The sequence below is a fragment of the Haliotis asinina genome, chromosome 12, assembly GCF_037392515.1.
Source record: "Haliotis asinina isolate JCU_RB_2024 chromosome 12, JCU_Hal_asi_v2, whole genome shotgun sequence".
NCBI classification, from domain to species: Eukaryota; Metazoa; Mollusca; class Gastropoda; order Lepetellida; family Haliotidae; genus Haliotis; species Haliotis asinina.
In genome coordinates this window covers 16,694,809-16,716,916 of record NC_090291.1, presented here as the reverse complement: position 1 = coordinate 16,716,916, position 22,108 = coordinate 16,694,809, and the positions used below count along the sequence as shown (strand labels likewise).

The 22,108-nt window shown below is 41.0% G+C and overlaps 1 protein-coding gene across 2 annotated transcripts; it reads right to left on the bottom strand.

Annotated features, from left to right (window-relative positions):
- Window positions 1-3,275: 3,275 nt before the first annotated feature.
- On the bottom strand, window positions 3,276-12,315 carry LOC137258561 (small conductance calcium-activated potassium channel protein 2-like). 2 transcript variants are annotated; one of them, XM_067796273.1, is made up of 2 exons: window positions 12,153-12,315; window positions 3,276-6,246 (listed from the first exon to the last, which is right to left on the bottom strand). In XM_067796273.1, the coding sequence occupies exons 1-2, from the start codon at window positions 12,313-12,315 to the stop codon at window positions 4,856-4,858; spliced, it is 1,554 nt and encodes a 517-aa protein (XP_067652374.1). In that variant the 3' UTR covers window positions 3,276-4,855. The 2 variants fall into 2 exon arrangements, with proteins under 2 accessions (XP_067652374.1, XP_067652375.1); XM_067796274.1 differs by lacking the exon at window positions 12,153-12,315 and adding an exon at window positions 9,343-9,512 and having other exon boundaries at window positions 3,611-6,246.
- Window positions 12,316-22,108: the final 9,793 nt, after the last annotated feature.

Below are 22,108 nucleotides of genomic sequence, written 5' to 3'. Positions count from 1 at the left end.
TCAATAGTATTCAATTGGAATCTAGCTCAATTGTTCATTTGCACACCCATGTAAATCGCTGTACGCAGACTTTAGAAAGGCTCGGAGTCTCCATTTTGAGTTTGATTATAGGGTTTGTGTCAGGCACCCATCAGTCAGGTATACTGGCGTCTATACAGCTGCCGCCATTGCACTATGGCTGTCGGGAAGGCGTTCGATTACACATTGCCTTTAAATGTTTCACTTCCACTGGACTCGTCAGTGTAATATGGGTGTAAAGTACCACTCAAACCCATAAACCCCGGATTCTGGAATCGAGGGGCGACGAATTAGTCACATGTTACCTATAGCTATCGAGTGCTGAGTCGGGTTCTATGCATACACTCATACATAACGTACTAAAACAAATTGTCCTCTGTGCGGAGACAAGCTAGAATGCTTACTTTCTATCTTTGGAATAAAAAAAATACGAAATGATTACAAACTTGGTTCAACAAATCTTAGTATTTTCAAATGTATGGATTTCCTCGCAAATATAAATGGTCTCAGCTATAGTATAAAAGTTATATCTTGTCAATCTGTACGTTCAAGTCAAGATCTGGAGTGTTTGGGTCGTGCCACCGAACCTTTAAATAGCCTTGCGCCATTGTGGGAGGGTATAATATGCATATGTAATCTTCTCTGCATTTTCTCCGTTTGTAGTGCTTTTCATTCAAGAAACAAATCTGCCTTTCAAATTGGAATTTTAATTGAATTATATCTTTTCCCGAAGGACTGACTCTAGAGGAATGAAACTTGGCTACTGCATATTATCATGTAAATGGTCAACTTTAGCATATTTACCCAATGGCCATGCATTTCAAATTCCTGACATTATCGGAACTGGACACAGATCTCCATCCAGTCTGAGCTGGAACAGTCCAGTGAGTCAGTATTATTTTAGGCCGCTTCTACCAATGTTCCAGTAACGTCATTACCGGGAAGAAATGGGCGTTGCTCATTGTGACCATGTGGGGAATCGAAACTGTGTCTTGGATATGACGAGTTAACATTAACACCACTAAACTACCCTTCCACCCCTATAAAATGCCCGACATTTTCAAAGAGTTGGAGGTACACGTGAACAATTCCTGTCATTTTAGTATTTGGTGTGATTGTTGTTTAATGCCACATTCAGCAATAGTCCAGCTATATGGCGACGGTCTGTAAATAATTGAGTCTGGACCAGACAATCCAGTGATGAGCATCTATCTACACAGATGGACACAACGATGTGTGTCAACAAAGTCTGACCACCCGATCCCATTAGTCGTATCTTAGGGCAAGCATTGGTTGATGACCATTTCTAAACCGGATCGTATTTAGCATTATCCCGTACACATGCATGGTTTATAACCAACGTATATCGACATATCGAGTATTTTCCTCAATCAGAACCAGTGGTCCTTCCATTTCACAAAGGTTATCTTGCATTCTATTTATGACGTACACCTTATAAATTGACCTAATGAAAAATGTTCTATTGACATTTTAAGAGTAACAGCAAAACAATGTTTCCAAAGGCGTTGTAATGATATTGTTGATCACTGGTTGTATTGTACTGGGTTAATTATGTTGTAAACGTGCTCACATACCGCAGATCATATATATGCTTACAGCTGTTGCCTATGTCTGAATGTTAATAGTATCGGCTATTTGATATTCTAGGAGTGGTTAGGGTTTTGGTTGACAAAACATTTTCTTGGCAGAGACCAAAAACACTTCTGTTTACAGGGATGCAATTTAACCTGAAACTTTGACAAGGTTACATATTGATTACATTTACTGGGTTCTTATAAAATGGCTGTCATTCTGTTTGCCGAGAACCTTGTATGATGGGAATGGGAAAGGCGCTGACGGTTTATTGCCAGCTCTACAAAAACAAATCCTAACCCTTTCCTATTTCTACCGTGTTGCGTGTCATTTACTGCAGCGATCCGTGTGCTGTTAGTGTGGCTTGTACTTTCAGGTGAATAGTTGATTCGTCCTTGCATGTGACGAGTGCAACAGGGGCTGGATATGTTACAGGCTGGATATGTTAAATACATGTTATACCAACACCACAATACACGCACAAGTGCATACCCGTTACAGTCAGATTGTGAAATCAGTCATTTCCTGAAATGACTCAGAGGGTCAGTCATTTCGTGAAATGACTGAATATGCCAGTCATTTCGTGATGTTTTCGTATGTTCGCAACATTATTTCAGTCATTTCGTGAAATGGCTAGACTTCTAGACTTCATGAAATGATTGGGAATTTTAGTCATTTCTCGAAATGACAGATTTCAAAATCTGACTGTAACGGGTATGCACTTGTGCGTGTATTGTGGTGTTGGTATAACATGTATTTATCATGATTCCGGTAGTACAGAGAAAAAAGTAATTGCGTTTCTTTTGCTGTTCAGGAAAATTTATAACGTTTCAGGTGTTAAATCTTGGTAAAATTGTGTCTTTTTCCGCAGCTGTTAATTCTGATGTTGCGCATAGTCCTGGTTGTTAGTAATGTCGGCGTTGTGGTGCCATGTAATATACAAATACCTATATTTTAAATTTATAATGGTACCAGCTCTTACGATACCATCGAGTAAATAATTTTTGTTGTTGAATTTAAATGTTGTATTCAGCAATATTCCAGCTATATGGCGGCGATTGAGTCCGGATCAGACAATCTAGTGATCAACAGCATGAGCATAACATGTCAATCACGTCAGCGTGCCTGACAACAGGATCCCGTGAGAGAAGCATGCATTGCTGAAGATCAGTTCTAACCCGGATATATACACGGTGCTCACCAACTATTGACAATTCTGAAGCAACTGAGACATTTAGGCAAGAAGCATGTACCCCTATGAGGGTCTATTTCTTTAAGTATGTGAACAGGAATTAGTGCTGTGAAGGCAAACATCCAAACAATTACGTGTAACTTTACTTATGTAATATTGCTAAAAAAAATGATGCTAGCTCCCTTCCTGTAATTAACACATATGCTAGATCGGGAGATCATTGAAACTGCCTTACCTGTTTCCCCTATCGATCAATGCATACACATGCGGAATACCAATAGATACCCTCAAGACTTTATGATAGGAGGGATGCTGTTGCGGCCGTCTAAGATGCCATGATTAGTAGTGCAGGATTAATTGATTTCGTGATCGATTTGTCTTGTATACGTTCCAATGTTCGTCAACACCAAACCTATATTCACTACTTTCAACCAAGTGGTAGGTCTACAAAGGATAAAATAACCAACACATATTTACTTCAAAGTGTCTATAATTAATTTCATTACTACCAGCCATGTATGGACATCATTCGGGAATGAAGATCCACCACATCAGGTTACAATGAGATAATCAACAGAGAAAAATAAAGGACAAAAACAGCCTCCCTGCTGAAGTCTTTGGACTCTCATAACTCTGACATAAGTTTCAATAAGTAAAATCACGTTGTTGTTGTGGAAGAACGTAGGTTAGATATTGCTGCAGTCTATAAAATAAGTCCCGTAATGTTTTCGTTGTTTGGCTCTTCTCGGAGGTTTAATTTTTATAGGACAGTGCCAAAATAATACCATAACACCATGACTCAACATAAACTGTGACCAATGTTTACTTGATGATACACATTACATTCCCACCAAATCTGTCCGTGAGGCAGGTACATACAATAGACTCCTTCAATCTCGAATGTCATGCTTGTCTAGAAGAAACTCCTTTTCCATGAATACAATTACAATTGCACACATATCTCGAACTTCGAGTTCACCCGAACTGAGAAATGGGTCTCTAGTCACTATAATGGGAGAGGCAGGTTATGTTGCTCTAAAACTGAATTATTGATTCAGATTGTGCAAGAATTCAATTTGCCTTCATGTCCCATACGATCTGTGACGTAAATTTGTACCGCCAAAAAAGCAAAGTATGTATTATTAGAGATAAGGGCCTAGATTTTCAATGCTCTATCAGCTGTGACACATGAACATAGACTGTATTAGTGCTAAGGGAGCTTCGAAAATCTTGGCCAATATGTCTAAGATACCCTCAGTGGTTTTGTTTAACGTTTCCATCATACTGCTATTAAACAATAAATACTATAGGAAATATAACCAGCAGCACTAATTGACAAAGTTTCTTTTCTAGCATAATGTCGGGTAGACATTTTCAAACAGCCATCTACGAAAAATGAATAAACGGAATAGCTTCGTGTTTTCGACAGGTCAGAACAGGTCAAGCGTGGATATAATTTCATCTGGCCCAATGTTTATGAAGTAAAATGACTTATACGCATAACTCTCCGCTGACAAAGATATGTTTTTACGCCTTGATTTTTGTGGTTGAGTGAGTCCAGTGTACACACGCCTGTAGTGCAGAACTAAATCATGGATACTCGTTTATGTTTAACGCATCATATCAAACATCTGTTCAAACGTGCATAGTGGGAATCCCTACCTGTACTCCAGATATCTAAACAATAGGGTCCATAAGTAGGTCACGGCACTTTGCGTGACCTAAGTACTTCCGGTGACAAAATAGCCTATTCGAATTGTCTCATGGTTGTCAGCTGAGGGACCAGCCATCCTTGCAGGCATGGCAAATGTCCCAAATTTTTACGACTGTCAATATCTGTGACAGCCAAGCATGTCTGGCCTACTAAAGTCATATTTCGTAGTCGTGCAATTTGGAACCAGACGTACTTCTTGACGATACCCTTGTCACCGGAAGTAAGTACCGGAATTAAACTGGATCCGCGCATAGGCAAAGGCAAACGAGAACCAGCTTTGTAACGGAAGTAGCGCTTCGCAAGCCCCACAGGCCCTATATATTCTACAACTGTGTTCATTACTCCTGAGTTTTCGAACGTCTCAGTTCTTTCGCAGGTTTTTCGTGAGTTTCTACTCCCATAGCGGTTTGCATCTTTGCAAGCTGGCTTTCTATAAGTCGCAGTCGTCGACATACTTGGTTCTGTGACGACAACATGGCATCCACTACGCCGTTGACCCGCGTCATAACTTGACTGATCTCAATCAAACTGATTGAAGTGCCGTCAATCTCGGCCAGAGACGCTCGAGCCAGTCTCATCGTACGAACAGCGTTACGTAATTTCCAGTTTAGCAAAGTAAAAGTTGATATAGCAGTGTTGAAATGTCGCTTTCTGATCCAGATTCTAATGATCAACTTCACCACGTCAGCTGCGGCGTTCTTACGTTTATTTTCCAGGTGTATCCTTGTTAAGAAGTTGTAAACATAACGTTCCGATCGACTTTGCTCCAAACGCCGCGCAATGACAGCTACTAACAAGGCTGTGGAGCCTAATCCCATCAGACCAGTCACTACAGCGATGAAACGTCCACAGTGGGTGCTTGGCGTAAGATCTCCGTACCCAACTGTCAAAAATGTTATGGCGGACAGCCACATAGATTCTGTAAAGCTTGCGACCTCAGTTGTCTGGGTGTAATAAAGCTCACAGGTTCTCATTCCCCAGACACTTACAGTGTACATTGTTAACATTATAAAGGTTATCACCAAACCTGGGTGGTTGTTCATAGCGCACTTAAACACAAAGAACGGGTTTATTCTGACCGTACTCACAGCTCCAATACTCTGAGTAGAAGGATCCGTGAGAAGTCGACTGTGCACCACCATAAACTTGCCCACAATATACAGCCGGAACATCATCAAAACGGAAAGTATTCCATCGATACTGGAAGACGTTTTAATGCCGCGTAAAGAGTCCATTGAGATTCTTATGTCTCCAGGAAACGGATGAACGGCGCAGACAAGAAGTTCAGCTACCAACATGACCCAAGTGTATACCGGCGTGACGACGAGGGGATCGTCCACACCACCGTCCACCATCCGAATCTCCATCCCTGTGTGGTAGTACATGCAGATGGCCACCAACAGCACCAGAGTGGAGATCGATGTCAAGGACTTCAGCACTATAGACACTGCGGTACCTTTCTCGTACATATTGGAGTAATACAGCTCATTTTCAACTACCATGAACAAGATCCCCGACATAGCCATGACAAATTTGATATCCACCAGCCACCTTCGTCTCAGAATCAGCTTCTTCCTCAGCTCGAGCCTCCATCCCAGATTTCTTTCTCTCTTCTCCGTTTCCGGTTTCGGGGCACTCGCTGAGCTGGTCCCCGAGTTTTCCTCCATGTATTTGTAACTGTTACTCTTGTCTGAGACCAGGGGAGTAGAAGGGTTGTCATCGTTCATGTCTACCTGACGAACAGAAACAGTTACAGTACACAGTGTCACAAAGGCATATAATTTACAGTGTATGAAATAAGCCAAAAACCAAGCCAAACATCATGGCTGGTAACTTCAAGATGTTACCAGCTCAAAAAGGATTTAACCAGTCCTGATCTGGTGCATTCATCCAGATGAATGAAACATCTAAACTTGTTAGCAGACCATATAGACCGTCCGTCAGAAATTTAGCCCTCCTTTGGCGGTCGTACGGGCCTTATTTCATACACTGATATAATACACATAAATTACATTACAATCAAATCCAAATCGCCATTACCGAAACACTGGGACGTACACGCCGTGTAAAAGAGAATGTTTCGCCTCCACACCCGTGATGCAAATCACCCAAGCCCGCCTCTCGTGTGTTCAGCCTGGTTTCGTGGAGATAGGTGGAATATGGTGAGTGTTCTTACACACAATGCGAAGGCGGAATCGATGAGGCAGGGGAGCTCTAAGGTGATTAGGTAACGATCCTTGGATAAAGTGGTTGAGGATGTAAATCTACAGATAATTCGGTTTGAGCTGGCTCCCAAAGATGACGGTGTGCTTAAGGCAGAAGGTGGTAAGGACAGGGAGAGAGTTAAAGCAGAGGTGGCAAGATACGTGCCCTAATGGTCAACGTTGCAGGGTGGTGATTCATTAGACGATCAGGACACTCCTCAGCTTAATGAACAAACGTGCTTGCTACTTGACCTGCATAGTTAGTGTGTATTGTAGTGTCTGAGTGAGTGAATATGGTTTTGCGCCACTTTCAGCAATATTCCTGCAATGCCACACCAGGCGACACCAGAAATGGGCTTCACACATTTTACCTATGATGGGCGAACACTTTAACCACTAGGCTACTCCAGCACCCCGACAGTACATGGATATTGTTTATGAAGGAATTGGTTATTTTTCATTTTTCAGTCACATAACTTGATGAATGATATCGATCTGGGAGGGGATACCGCGCAGATGATAGGGGTGAATGATCTAAAGTCCTAGCCTGGCTAACTGCTCCAAGACAAGGTGGTGAGATGAAGAATATAGAGGTACATGTAGGTAGCGGGGTACACCGTCCAAGGCGCGGTATGTAAACAATATAAGTACACAATATAAAGGGAGTAAGACAGCTTCATATTTTAGTGGGGAGAATATGGAAAAATAAGATGGGAGGTACCGTGATCTGTGAGGGATGGGTATGGGGTGCATTGTTTAAGGGGAGGTACGTGGTATATGGAACACTGAAATGTGTTGGGTATATGGTCAATGCATACTGCAAGGGACATGTAATTGAGAGCGGTTCATGGTGCATGGTACATGATATATTGAAAGGTGAACATGATCTATTGCAAGGTGCAAGATCCACGAAATGCTGAAAGGTGTTTGGTACGTGTTGGAATGCATGGTGCAAGATACATGGAATACTGGACGGTGTTGATTACACGATCAGTGCATGGTGCGTGGTACATGGAATACTGAAATGAGTTGGGTACATGATCAATGCATGTTGCAGCGGTGTATGATCTGTAGAAGACGGCGGGAAGAATGTTCACGAAAGGAACCAAGGTTCTCAAGGAAGGGTGTGTGATCCAACGAAAGATGGAAAGGTGCATGTTTAAAGGGAGATGACAGGTTACATGTTAGGAAATATTCAACGGTCGTGACTCAATGACACATGTCTTATAAATGGTTATATGAAAATGTGGAAGGTAAATGTATGTATGAGATATAAACGAGGGCAACATCTGCCATGCCAGTTCGATCTATTCACATAACACTGTCAGCATCCAGTGAAGGTACGTGACATGAAGTGACGTGACGTGACGTGACGTGACGTGACGTGACGTGACGTGACGTGACGTGAAATACACCCTCCCCAGACACTTCGCTTGTACATATATATCAACGGTAAGTGGCTGGTCGCTGGGTGACGGCAGCATCAGGTGCGTCTTCAATATCCCACTACAACACCCACACAGCCCCCGTCTGCCTCATGTGCATGCTTAGCGGAAATCACAGCCGAATCTTCATGGACTGAGAAAACACACAACCAAATAACACAAAATAACGGGTTTTCTTTCAAATTATATATCGGTGATAATGAACGAAAATTTGCAGTGTGTGCAGGCCGAATGTCATGAGCATAACAATACATATAGCCGTTGTTGACCAATCAGGTATAAGCTTCTAAGAGAGCGTTGTATTAATGCTAAATGTCCAACTGTCAGATTTTAATATTCCCAGACGCTGTATTTAGTGATAAGACCGAGGACTGTCAGTCAGGTTTATAAATGTTTGATCATGATATGACACTGTATTGCGTCAAATAGATCTTAATATATATGTTAGATTGTAAAAATGGCAGCTATTGTCAGCTCTTCAGAAACCATTATGTAAAATTAACGGTTTGTAAGAAAATATCGTATTGCAAGAATCTTGACAAATGACGTTAAGGTCAAGTGGTTCTGTTCTGTATTTTCTAGTTTCCACACAAACATTTCATTATTTATTTATTATTCACAAGCATTTTATTATAAGATGTCGGACTGTCCAAGTTTTTAATGTAGAGAAAATACATCATGCCCCTTGTGACAAAATGTTTTCACGAAAAGCTCGCCTTCCTTGATACAATCACAAAGTGTAAAAGAGGTTTGTATGTTTAAACTAGGTAAAAAGAAATCTAATCTTGCATTAATCTTGTCTATTGACTAACAAAACTGTCGTCACTGTTTGTGTGACAAAATATCCACCTGTGATCTTCAGGTTTTTTAAAAGTTGTCACTGAACACTCAGCGGGAAATGGGTAGCTGGTGGGATAAGTCATATGACAATTAGCCTTGTAGCGCCTCACAGACAGTTTGGATTTTTATTGTTGATTTTTTTGCGAATCGAGTAAGAACTGAACCAACCATATCGCCTTGTTGCACCAGGGTTATGGTTAAGGTGTTCGCTCGTAACGCCGAAGAACAGGGTTCGATTCCCCATATGGGTAAAATGTGTGAAGCCCATTTCTGGCGTCCCCCGCGGTGATATTGCTGGAATATGACAAAAAGCGGCATAAATCTATACTCACTCACGCGTTGTGCCAGACTGCTCCAAAGTGTGATTAAGTTATGTGACAATGCCTGTAGATATTGACTTCCAGAAACGCTAATGGTGTCCAAGTCAAGAAAGTCACAATGCTATTCATCCACAAAGTCCATACACATAAAATGTATGCATGGCGACAGTTGTTTCCACAGACTATGTCGTGTGTTACTATTCAAATGAATGTTGCTAATTTCAGAGCATGATAAAGTAACCCGAGACACATACATGAGTAGACCGTTGTTGGCCAGATGTTGATCACATAAAACTTACATTCAATATGGTTTATGTCATATACCTTTCACTTTGTATATCGATTTTCACCTCACAAGGAACACAAATCATTAGAGATTAGTTTTACGCCACTTTCAGCAATATTCCAGCAATATCACATCGGGGGACACCAAAAATGAGCTTCGCAGATTGTACCCTGTGGGGAATCCAAATCATTAGAGATAGAGGTGAAAACAGCAGCACACAATACAGTGTATATTCCCTGACTGTCGTATAATGTTTGCAAAGGTGGTCGTAACCAGTAGCCTCATTATTCTTCCAAGTTTTTATTTTGTAGTTTAACGCAGCCCTCTGCAATATTCCAGGTATATGACGGTCCTCTATGGTATGGCGTGATATAAACGAGTGACTGACTTTAGTTTTACGCTGCATTCAGCAATATTACAGCTACACAGCGGTCCTCTATGTTATGGCGTCATATAAATGAGTGACAGACTTTAGTTTTACGCCGCACTGAGCAATATTGCAGCTATACATCGGTCTTCTATCTTACAATGTGCCATATATGAAAGTACACAGAAAGTAGTCCGGATTATGAAGAAAGCCGGCTTTTAGAGAGTCCGGATTTGACAGATTCCACCGCATATACACACAACAGTACATGTTACCGAGGCATATGTAATTGATATGTGTTTATTTTCCTGAGCTACCTTGTGACATGGATGTTTCGACCATCTAAGGTGTCGTAATTACTGCCTGTAAACTAACGCTAAGCATCTGGATATAAATATATAATAGACAGAAAGAAATAATTCCATTTATAAAGAATCCCCGGTAAAATGGGAGAGTTAGACCTGAATCTGTGTAAAACCGAGAATTTAAAAAATATTACTTATTTTGTTCCCATAACTGAATACATGCATATTAAGTGAAGCAATAAATGTACACATACATGATTAAAGTTCATTGAGTTCAACAGGAAACGAAGCTTGCTTCATTTGGATTTTTGCATTGCAGACATTGTGGTTCATTGTGAGTAAGTGAGTTGAGCTTTACGCCATATTGCAGCTATATAGCAGCGATCTATAAGTAATCGAATCTGGACCGGACAATCCGGTGATCAACGGAATGATCATCGATCCGCGCAGTTGGGACCCGATGATATATGTTAACTAAGTCAGCGAGTCTCACCACACGATCCCGTCAGTCCCATCTTACGACAAGCATAGTCGCATTTTTGTGCCCAGCATGGGTTCACGGGTCCATAGTGGTTCAGGAACTGTGAGGCAGACTAGACCATCCGAAACCTTTGACATGGAGTTCCTGATATGTTGGGACCTTACCAGCGTTCATAGTAAATTTAAAGAGCTGCATTACTTCGGGTTTCCCTCCCACATCAAGCTGTTACGACGTTACAGTAAAGATATACTATCCCCACCCCCAACTCCAAAACGATCGCCAATTCCCGAAAATAATGTGGATTATTATTGCAACATAGTACATGCACTTTGCAGCACAATCTCAACTGGAAGGTGATTTCTCTTACGATACCTTTTAGTCCTTGCAGGAAATCTCATCAAAGTCAACATTTTCATCTAAAATCGAATTTTTTTCTTGTGCACTTGTGCAAAATCATGCCATCAACACTTTTGTTACATATATATTGACGACTGTTTGAATACAATAGGTAATTAATAGTTTAAAAAAAAAATACAAAACGCCTATGCGTTTCTTTTTTTACATAGTATATACTGTCCAAAATACCGACTGACTGCCTTGTTTTTACACTCAGTCTTTGGATGGGTCAAACTGCAGGTGTATGCGTGATACAGTAAGGTACAAAGCCATTGAATACATGTGCATGTTTGGGCTTGGGGAAAATTATTTTATGGTCATATTCAAATGACATTCAAATGATCCAGCAGGTTTCAAGAATTACGCCTCGTGGCATGAATTTTATAATTATATTTGTAACTCTGTATTGGGCAAGCAATAATTTGAAAATCAATTCAGTGGTAAAGTCTAGTTACTGTTGACGAATGTAGAAAAGCGGTGATAGTGCCTTTTAATATTTTAAGGCTAACGATTTAAACGATTGTGTGGTATCTTTTGAGTGGATTGAAACGGGTTTGGATGTCTTGGAAGAAAACACTCAACAATATTAAAAATAAAACAATTTACCTGAACGACGTCATCGTATAAAGTGATGTAAGACTGTGAAGTACCGGCTGGTAGAGAGTCGGACGTCCTGCAAGTCTCCTCAACCATATATTACGTACTAATAGCAACAGGTATACAAACCCCACACAGTGTTTATTGTCCAAACTCCAACTTCAATGGACAGCAAGAAATTAAAAGGTACAATGTAAAATCGATCGCGTTTATTCATGTGTGTTTGAAAGTCAATGTCAGTAGTGACAGGGCGAGTAACCAAAGCGTCATGGTGGAGAGTAAGTCATGGTATTTATTGATCAACTAGATTCCCTGAACCAGAAACTTTTGAGTACACAAATGATTCGAGATGAAGAGATTGAGGAGAGTCGATGAGGAGAACACCCAAACTTACCTTTTGGCATAACATCAAGTCTTATATCCATCCCATGTCTCTTGGAGGTCGTCACACGCAAAACCCGTTTGGAAGTCCTATGGTATCCATACCATGTAACTATTGCTCTAGTTCTAGTCGCGGCAAGCCAGCCCACGCTACAACGTTCCCGATTTCTTGACATCAATGTAGGCCCACGTGTGACGGCACTCTCTGTTCGGGCACCAGCTGTGGCGGTCAGGATCAATTATACACTAAGCACAGACTTGTACTGCTGGAGGGTGAACCTCTGGGGACTGTCCCCTTCCCCTCCCAAGGAGTCTGACCGGGGACGGCCAGTTGCGACATTAGATTAGCCTAAGACTTGACCACTGGGTGACCTTGGACGTCAGACAGGCTTACATTAAATCTTGAAGACATGCTACTAATTCGCATGTAGGTTACTGTTTATTGACAAGATTTTGAGAATACATGCACAGTGCAAACTGACACTGGCCAAATGGTTGTTTGTTTGTTTGTTTTAAAGTGTGCCATAAATGTAAAGGAAGGGAGTTATGTATTTTGAAAAAGACTAGTAACATTATGGTAAGATATATTTAAATGAATGAATTCATATACATATCACGTATGTTTGTAGAAACACACTCACGCACATATATATGAGTGTGTGCGTGTGTGTTTGTGTGACTTTTTTTATAAATGTTTCCACATGACTGTGATCTCTACGAATGCTGTAAATACATCGCAGGTTAAAATTAATGTTTTAAATACAAAGTCAACTTACCATCACGACACTAAAACGTTGAGTGACATACCGATTATTAGCCAGCAGAATGGGTTTTCGTGCCGCCTCGAATAATATTTCAGTCTTACAAAGTTAAAAATTAAGAGAGGAAAATGTTCAACTCTTCGTAAAATCCACAACCCTCGGCATTAGTGCCCGAGAATGGATTTTGTAGAAACTATAATGTACTTAGCAGAAGATCCACGTGGCACGGTTAATGAAACTAGCGCTCGTAAAATCTCTCTCCCCAACCTTGATTAGTTGCTTGAGGTGTTCGTGTGAAACGTGGGTCAGTCGGATCTCAGGGGATGTCTTGGAATATCAACTCAAACACATACTGTAGCCATGCAATTTAACAGCAAATAGTATTTAAAATTTCATTACATTATTTACAACTAGCCGCGCTGCAAACCATTATATACGTGTAAGCCTGGTAGGTTACAAAGCTACATATTCAGGTAGTACTGCGGGTTGCCCAACCTTTTCAGCAGCAATCATATTTAAGCACGGGATTATTTTCATAATGGTCGCTACGTCCCTGGCAACAACATATTTCATATCAGCATTTCGGACGCAGATTGTTCTAGAAAAAGAAGAAAAGCTCAAAACAAACAACCGGAAATAGTAATGGAAAAAAACCCACAAAAATATGAAAACAAAACAAAACAAAACAAGAACGAACCACCCTTATCCTCCCCCTATCATCCTATAAAAAGAAACTCAAATTAAAAATAGAAAAACATTAGAAAAGGAAAAAAGAAAAAACCCAAAAGTACAACACAAAAAAACCAAAAAAATACCAAAACAAACAAAACAAACAAAACAAACCCCCCCCCCCCAAAAAAAAAAACAACAAAAAAACAACAAACAAATAAAATACCCCAATACCCCAGATCCGGGAAAAACAAGAGTTTGGATTCCTGCATGTATTTGATGTTCAAGATCAATTTCTGAATAAATTTCTGTTGGAGACATGGAGTCATTTGAAGGCCAAGCGTCTATTCGTGTATTGTAAGTAAAGCGTCTCTGAAAACCAGCCATCTGTTTTAGGTCCAGCATAGTTTTGAAGCAATATTAGAAGCCAGCGTCTCTTGAAGATCATGATCTGTTGGAGGCATGTGATGCCAGGCTCGGTAACACAGTTGCGTTCAGTGCTCATGCTGTTGCTCACTGGATTGTCATTATTAACAGACGGATTCAATATATCTGGAACATTGCTGATTGCGGCTTCAAGCACAACGAAAAAACCCTCCAATAATCCATGTTGTCATACGAGCTGGTACATCACTGTAGTTGACAAAGATAAATTCAGTATTTTGCACATCACCATGATCAAACGACCACCAGGACTAATGCTAGATGCTACCAAGCAAAAACCAAATGTTTGCTGTTTTAAGTTGATATATGTTGCCAAACCATGGATTACAATTCACATCTACCAACATACGTACAGTCTCGCTTACCTCCGATGATGACGTAGTATCGTCGTACACGTCGCTGGTGGTCACATATGGCGTTATAGCCTATGTGTGGGAAGCTAACTCACTGAAGAGATTTCACACCCTGGCGTCTGGGTCGTTGTTAACTTTAATGGGAAGTGAAACAACATTATACGCACTTTGCATGGCTGTGATGAATTGGACAGTGGACATGATTGGACTGAACGCATTTCTTAAGTAGGTAATTATGGTTTTACGAAATCCTTTTCTGGATATGGGATTAAGGGTGACGGATAAGCTCATCCATGCGTATGGATTACGGGGAAGAATAGGTCCTGGCGTATGAAGGTAGGCAGTGGGGTAGCCAAGTGGTTGAAGCGTTCTCTTGTCATGGTTCTATTACCCACATGGGTACAGCATGTGCAGCCCATTTCTGATGTCCCCGACGTCATGTTGCTGGAATTTTGCTAAAGACGGCATAAAACCATACTCATTCACTCTTGTCGTATGCAGGTGTAGCAGGGTGTGGAGACAGATGACATCTTTACCTTGCCAGTATGCTGAGGGGCTCATCTGTGGTCATGTGGACAATGTGTCTGACCTCGGATGAGAATGTTCGTGCAGCATGGGATTTTACGGCCGCACCGCATGACTAATGTTACTGCGTTTCATCAAAGGTTTATTCATGAGACTGTTTTATAATGTTTATGAATTGGCAATTTCTAAATGTTCTAGTCTTGTTTGTCATTGCTTGAGAACCTGAGTATATAAACAAAAATGATGCTTTAACGCACAAATTCACATTTGACTTGTGTATGGTCTGGATAGAAAAGCTGTTCCTTAATTTCTCAAGGACTGATGACAGCCGAACTATTTCAAAATCAAAGTGAATGAGCTTTTACGAAACATTTAGCAATATTCCCGCAATATAACAACGGGAGACACTAGAAATGGGTTTCACACATTGTACCCAGGTGGGAAATCGAACCCGGGTCTTTGGCTGGACGCCTTATTCACTAAGCCACCCCACCGCCCCTCAAAATCAAAGAAATGTGCTAAAGAATCAGTGAGTAAATTAACTAACTTATTGCCGTCATCGCCACTGTTCAACAATGTCAGGACGACCTGTAAACAGTAGCGTATTCACCAAGTAAACCAGTGGTTGATGTCATGAACAGTGGTTGATCAACTATGCCACACATTATAATTAGTAGGAGGGCGTCTATCTTTAATTATTTTTGGTCTGTTATTTCAGTTTTGTACTGTCAGCTGTATTCTAGCTCTGTGGTTCCGGTCTGTATGTACATGAGTCATTCCAGTGATTGATATTATGAGGGGTGATGTACGTAGTGGTGAAACAATTAAATGAATGAAGTCCATCACCCAGTGTAACCGCCACATTCCGCTATTGTCTTTTCGTCAAAACCCTTTCTAAACCCGGAACGTCAAGGATGAATGTATGAGTAATGAAAAGAACCATTACTATTGACCAGTGATGAGTTAATCAATGAATCCCGTGAAGATTTTGATTCGAACTCATTCTTATCTTAGAGGCAACTGACGGGATCAGATTTTCAGGTGATATGACGTAGTTGTCACGTGCCATCGTATCCCAAATGGTGACGTAAACAGCATGCATCGCAGAGAATAGCTCGTTTCGAGGTTCCCGGGTGTCGGCAGGAAAATGGTTTCTTGTAAATCGAGCACATGTGATAGAAATGGCCCTCGGTTCATCCAACAGTACGACTGGGTATCCGGCAGGATGTGATGGTAATTTTGATGGAGGCTGGGATTGCCTGCCGCAATATATAATGGAATGCTAAGGAGCCGTTCATGATTTAAAGCCAGGGGATGTGATAACGATTATGGAGATGCGTGAACATTGTGAATGACACCTACCCCTTCTAAAATTTATGTACGAAGTTAGTGATGCTCCCTCCCCCTCATGTCATGAATAAAATCAATTTCTCTGCAGGCCTCCAGCAACCCATGCTTGTCATAAAAGGCGATTATGCTTGTCGTAAAAGGCGACTAACGGGGTCGGGTGGTCAGGCTCGCTGACTTGGTTGACACATGTCATCGGTGTCCCAATTGCACAAATCGATGCTGATGCTTTTTGATCACTGGATTTTCTGGTCCAGACTCGACTATTTACAGACCGCCGTCATACAGCTGGAGGATTGCAGAGAAACTGAACTTCACTCACTCATTTATTTGGAATTCAAGCGTTTAGGTAAGATGTTTCTCTTTGAAAATATAATGTATGAGAGTTTTTGGTTATGTTATACTGACAAATACTGAATACTATGTCATAGGGAAAGTCCGACCTGTTGGTTGTAGGTATCGGAAGCCCGCCTGAAGTGCCAGATGTTAAACCCGATCCAGAACGGGTTACCTCCCTTGCACTGACATCATTACCTTGTCCACGATGCCTTGTTACTCACGTAACTCAATCATTGGAAGCACATGTACAATACGTCTGCAAACGTCTTCTAAATAAGTTATGGGGGAGGATGGGGGTAGGGGGTGGGGGTGGGGTCTTATGGTGATGATGATGGAGTTGCATGTTCAATGTGAATGAAACCCCTAAAATTAATGTAGAAAGTAAGTGACTCTGCTGATTGTCATGTACAACAGCATTGACAACCCTCTTCCCCGGAACATGTGTACAAAATTGATAAACCCCACACACACCCAGAACAAAATGGGTGACCCCGCAAAGTTCACTGATTACTGAAAAGGGTGTATGCCATGTTAGTATTGACTTCATGCTAACTGGCATTGCTTACCATGTCAACGAGTATGGCTTTGTAGCAATATTCCAGCAAATATCACAGCCGGGAACACCAGACATGGGTTTCACCCATTTTACCGATGTCACTGGGGAACTGAACTGGGTCTTCAACGCTGTTCGAAATGAAGCCTCTGCAATTATTAAACAATATCAACCAGTATCTATCAGAAAGTTTCTAAACGATGAACAAGTGTCTGAACTCGAGTCGATTGTAAATCGTAAAGAAAAAACAGTCGACCAATCCGAATTTCACTTGTTTAATAAGACGCAATTTGATGTGGAAGCTGCTGTTAAAACAAGTGTGCTTGCATAGTTGTACAGTTAAATGCATGTCGAGGAGACAGATGGTTTTGACGTGTTCAGATAATTCATGTGGAAGTACTCTTTGTGAATGTTTTATGAACGACCAATACATCAATTACTCTAAAAAAAGACGTCGTATTCGCGAGACTGTGAAGGTCGTATGTGACGATGATGTCAGTGCGGTTTTCTGGTGAAGCTGAAGTATGTCTCTGACAGGAGTCCACCCGACTCACACATTTTGTGTAACCCACTTTTATACCACAAGCTGTGATCATTTGATTGAATATTTATGATATGCCCTGTTGTGTAGAGTCCAACCCCTAGCTACATGCCAAAAACTGTTATCGTGAACTCGATTCCTGTTCGATCTGAGCTTTCCTAGCTTTCCATCACCTATATTTCATTCGTGGGTTTCCCGAAAGAGGGTAACGCCCGATTCTGCATCGCTTTTTTCAGTATATTAGAACCATATACACGGCGATACTGTTCAAAGCTACTCAGTTCAATCAAGCACTCACTCAAGGACTTAAGCGAGCTCATGTCATTCAAGGGAGGTCACTCTGGATGGGTTTACGTCTGATGTTTGCTGTGTCAAGTCGATGACGTCTAGGGGTATCTAGGGGTGTATGAGGTGAGGTACCCTGTGAACTTTCTGGTTAGAACTGGTCTTCAGCAAATGTTTGTACGTAGAGGTGTCCGGAGGGAGCAGGTGGTCAGGCGCTGATGCATGTCATGATCGTATCCCAGTTGCTTTGATCGATGCTTCTAATGTCAGTCACTGGAGTTTCTGGTCCAGACTCGATTATTTGGTTATGTCAAATAGCTGAAAAAAAATTGCTGAATACAGCTGTAAATGACCCTATCGGTTTGGTATAGGGGCAAATCACAACATGCACTCGTTGAAATCATCTGTTTCGCTAAGTAGGCTTATGTCTTTGGTGCAAGAGTGAGTGAGCGAGTGAGTGGTTACACCACTTTTAGCAATATCTGGACCATCTGTGTGACGAGAGAGTACTTAAACCAGTAGGTTAATCACCTGTTCCCTCTTCGTATGTACGACACGCGTGTTCTTGTCTACACAAGGCTGTACGCGGTTGTTCCAGTTTAGGTAGAATCTGGTTTTACTATTCCAGGTGTATGTGCGCTTGCGAACCGAGTGGTTGTTGGGATTAACACCCTTTCATGCCGGAAGCTGATTGCTTCTGATGCTTTGTCCCAGTTTAAAGGGATGATCTTTCAGATACGAAAAAATCAAAACCGTGTTAAGCAATCTGTATTCATTCGGAAGGCTGGGAACCTTCTATTACGGGTAAGATGCGATTTGGGATCGAACCACGGACCTCCAGTTTTCCAGTCTGAAGTAGTGTTACTGTGGTATGATGAACGGAAAGACCGCCATTGTGGGCCTTGCACGTATTCTGTCTTTGAAAAAACCCGACAACATTAGGACCTTTTGAAGTGAAGTATCACACAGACTGATTTGTGCGAAAATGTGAGTACCGAGATGAAAAGGTATAAGAGGGGCGTTGGGGCAACGTGATGGTCAAAGCGTTCGCTCGTTCTCTCCGGCTTCAATGGGAGCAAATGTGTAAAGCGCATTTCTTGAGTTCCCGCCGTGATATTGCTTGTATGTCGCTAAAAGTAGCGTACAGCCATACTCACTTACTTGAAACGGCAGAAAAATAACAAAATGAATGATGACATGAACAATATTTTGTTCATTCAGTGCTTTTATTCATGAACTATGGGATAAACATGAACTATCGAACAGTGTGGTTCTTGGTGCTCTGTCAAGTCGTGGGCTGTGTCGGGGTAGACCGAGTCAGTCTTCTGTCTTATCACCGTTTACCTGTCATCGCAATTACATATATACAGGGTACAGGGTGGGTGTGTCCAACTGAAGATTGACGACCCAGCTAGGTAAATTGCAGGTGGGTTTCTAACAAAAAACACCATATAGAGAACATCAGTGTTTGTACTAATATGCTATATATACAGACAAAAGGACACCCCTTGTCCTTGTTTCTTTCATAAATATTATGATAGTACTGATAAGGATAAACATCACCAAAACTAGATATTTTTGTATCAGAGGTTAATCATGCCCAAAGTGTTTTAGAACATCAAGATCGTGTCACTGGACATCGGGCTTTACGATTTTGTGTTTTTAAATGGTACCTTGGAGAATTTGAGGCAACGAAACTGTGTCTTTACATGCAGTGTATGGCTGAATCCCTCCGTTCGTGCAGTTCGTACAACACGGCGGCCAATTAGAAAGGCGGTTATTAAACTTCCACGTTGTAGTTTTACAAACAAAATGAAAGTATTAATTAAATAAAAATATTTTCGAAATCTTCAGCATGGCAGAAATATATATTGCCCTGTGTGACAGTCACGTGAAAGAATTTGTACTACTCTAAGAGTTTGCCGGTAAGTACTGTCACATTGAGAATTACCTCTCACTGTTTAAAAATAACGGACTTGAAAATCATTGTTTTCGCGAAACCCGACTAAGCATGTTTTGTTATAACATCCAAATGGTAAAACCGTTTTAATAGACCATTCAGCCCTGTAAAACACGAGTGGATAAGTGTATGATACTAGCAGAATCAATAGATGATAATTGCAGTCATAATATCGCTACATATATAAGATGAGCAGGACACTCAGGACGATGGCCTTGAAAGACAATGGGGGCGGGTCGTGCTTACATCAATGCAACAGAACACCCGGTGTTTACAGGTTGGTAAAATGGACAGCCCACGACTACAGAGTACCTTTCCATTCTGCCTAGATATCACCCGTCGCTTCAATTGTTAGCTAACTAAAAAGTAAATAGTCTGTTCAAGAAAATGTCATGATGACCTTGTGGCCCTAGGACAAAGGTCAGGTAACCGGAAGTTCAGCTGTGACGCCTGCCGTCTATTTATGCCGTCATACACTACCCCCACCTTTCTGTAAGGGTTAATAGAGCCATTTCTCAAGCACATGGTCACATCAGTATTTACAACGAAAATACGATTTCACTCGAAGAAGGACTACCGAAGTTTACCGATCACCAGAACACCATACAGGGGATTCAGATCTCTATAGCAAAACGTATTTTTGTCATTAATATAAAGAAAATTATTCAATTACTTTTTCATTCCTAATTTCTCAATATGTGTTTAATATTATTTGCTTTCAACCAGGAGAAAAACAGGCAAATATCAGTTCTGAAACTGAACCATATATGACAATGTGTCTTCTTAACTTCAGTCAGTCTCATAAAACCGACGATATTTGAAGGCCTCTAGAAAAGAAAAACAACAGCAAATAAAAACAAACTTAACGATATATTAATGGAACATCTTCCTACGGTCGACATTTTCCGCCAAGAGTCAGTGGGTCCGGTGACAAAATCAGAATGTTTTACGAGTTTTTCTGAACGTAATATGTATTATATCACAGATACGACGGTCGGAGTAAACAGACGCCAGCATGATTGACGGCAGCACATTTCCGGCATGACGCTCTCGATTCAAAGTACGATTAGAATTCTAAGCGTCGCTGCCAGGTAAGCATTTGTACAATGGCACAGCAATACAGACATGAACGAAACTCAAGACCGGCTCAACACGAGGGGACTCACGCTTCTGGTTGATCACTCTCGTGCGGTACATCTAGATTTTTGCATTATCGGTAAATAAACGTCTGTCAAAATATATTCTCTGGTAAAATAAATGTTGATATATAACTATATTACACTTTGTTACAACCAAGCAAACAATGCTGTGACGTCATGAGGAAATATCGACATATACACATGTTCGACTCTCAGAAGATTCCGTTCACACATTAGGTTTATAGCTGCGCGGTCGAAAGGTAAGATTTCCGGCTGTTGCCAGGAAGGTTTTTTTCTCTGAATACATCACGGCACGGGTTGAAAACTTAAAACTTGCTACACATTTATTCTGATTTACGTTCGTTGTTTGGGTCACATGAAAAAAAGAGAAATGGTTAAAAGAGCTTTCAAAATGTTCTTATCAAGTTAAAGTCCACGTATGTAGTTTACATACTTACTTCTGACATTACGTGCCAGTGACATTAAAAAATATGTATGTTCAAAACTGATTTGACATTTATGTGAACGTGAGTTTTGAAAATCATTCAAAATATAATATTAATTTCCAAGCATTGCGAGATCATTGGAGTTGTGAACTGATAATTGCTGGTACTTGTGAGTATACCTCGTGAGAGTGAACTTTGTAACGGAACGTAAGCATTCATAACCTAACTATGGTTAACATCAAGAGTTATCTGCCCTTACACAAATTTCCAAACGTGTAGTCCTTGAAGATAGGATTATTAGAGCGAATCGATGGAGTTACAGTCAGAAGACTTACAGCTTCGTTATCAACTTAAATATACTTTTCCATAGTACCAGACACCAAAGATAACTTGTCCACATTCTCCCGAACATGCGTTGTTATAGTAACGAGGAGCGGAACATTGATCGTTCGAAACCATGACCATTTGTGATGGTTCCCCACAGTCGAAACTAAGATGTTTCCTCTGTAACACACCTCTATCTATTTACAGATCCCGGATAAGGAATGCTAAGATATTACCAATAGGGCGTTTGGATATTTCCAAACAGAATATTGACGCAGCTGAT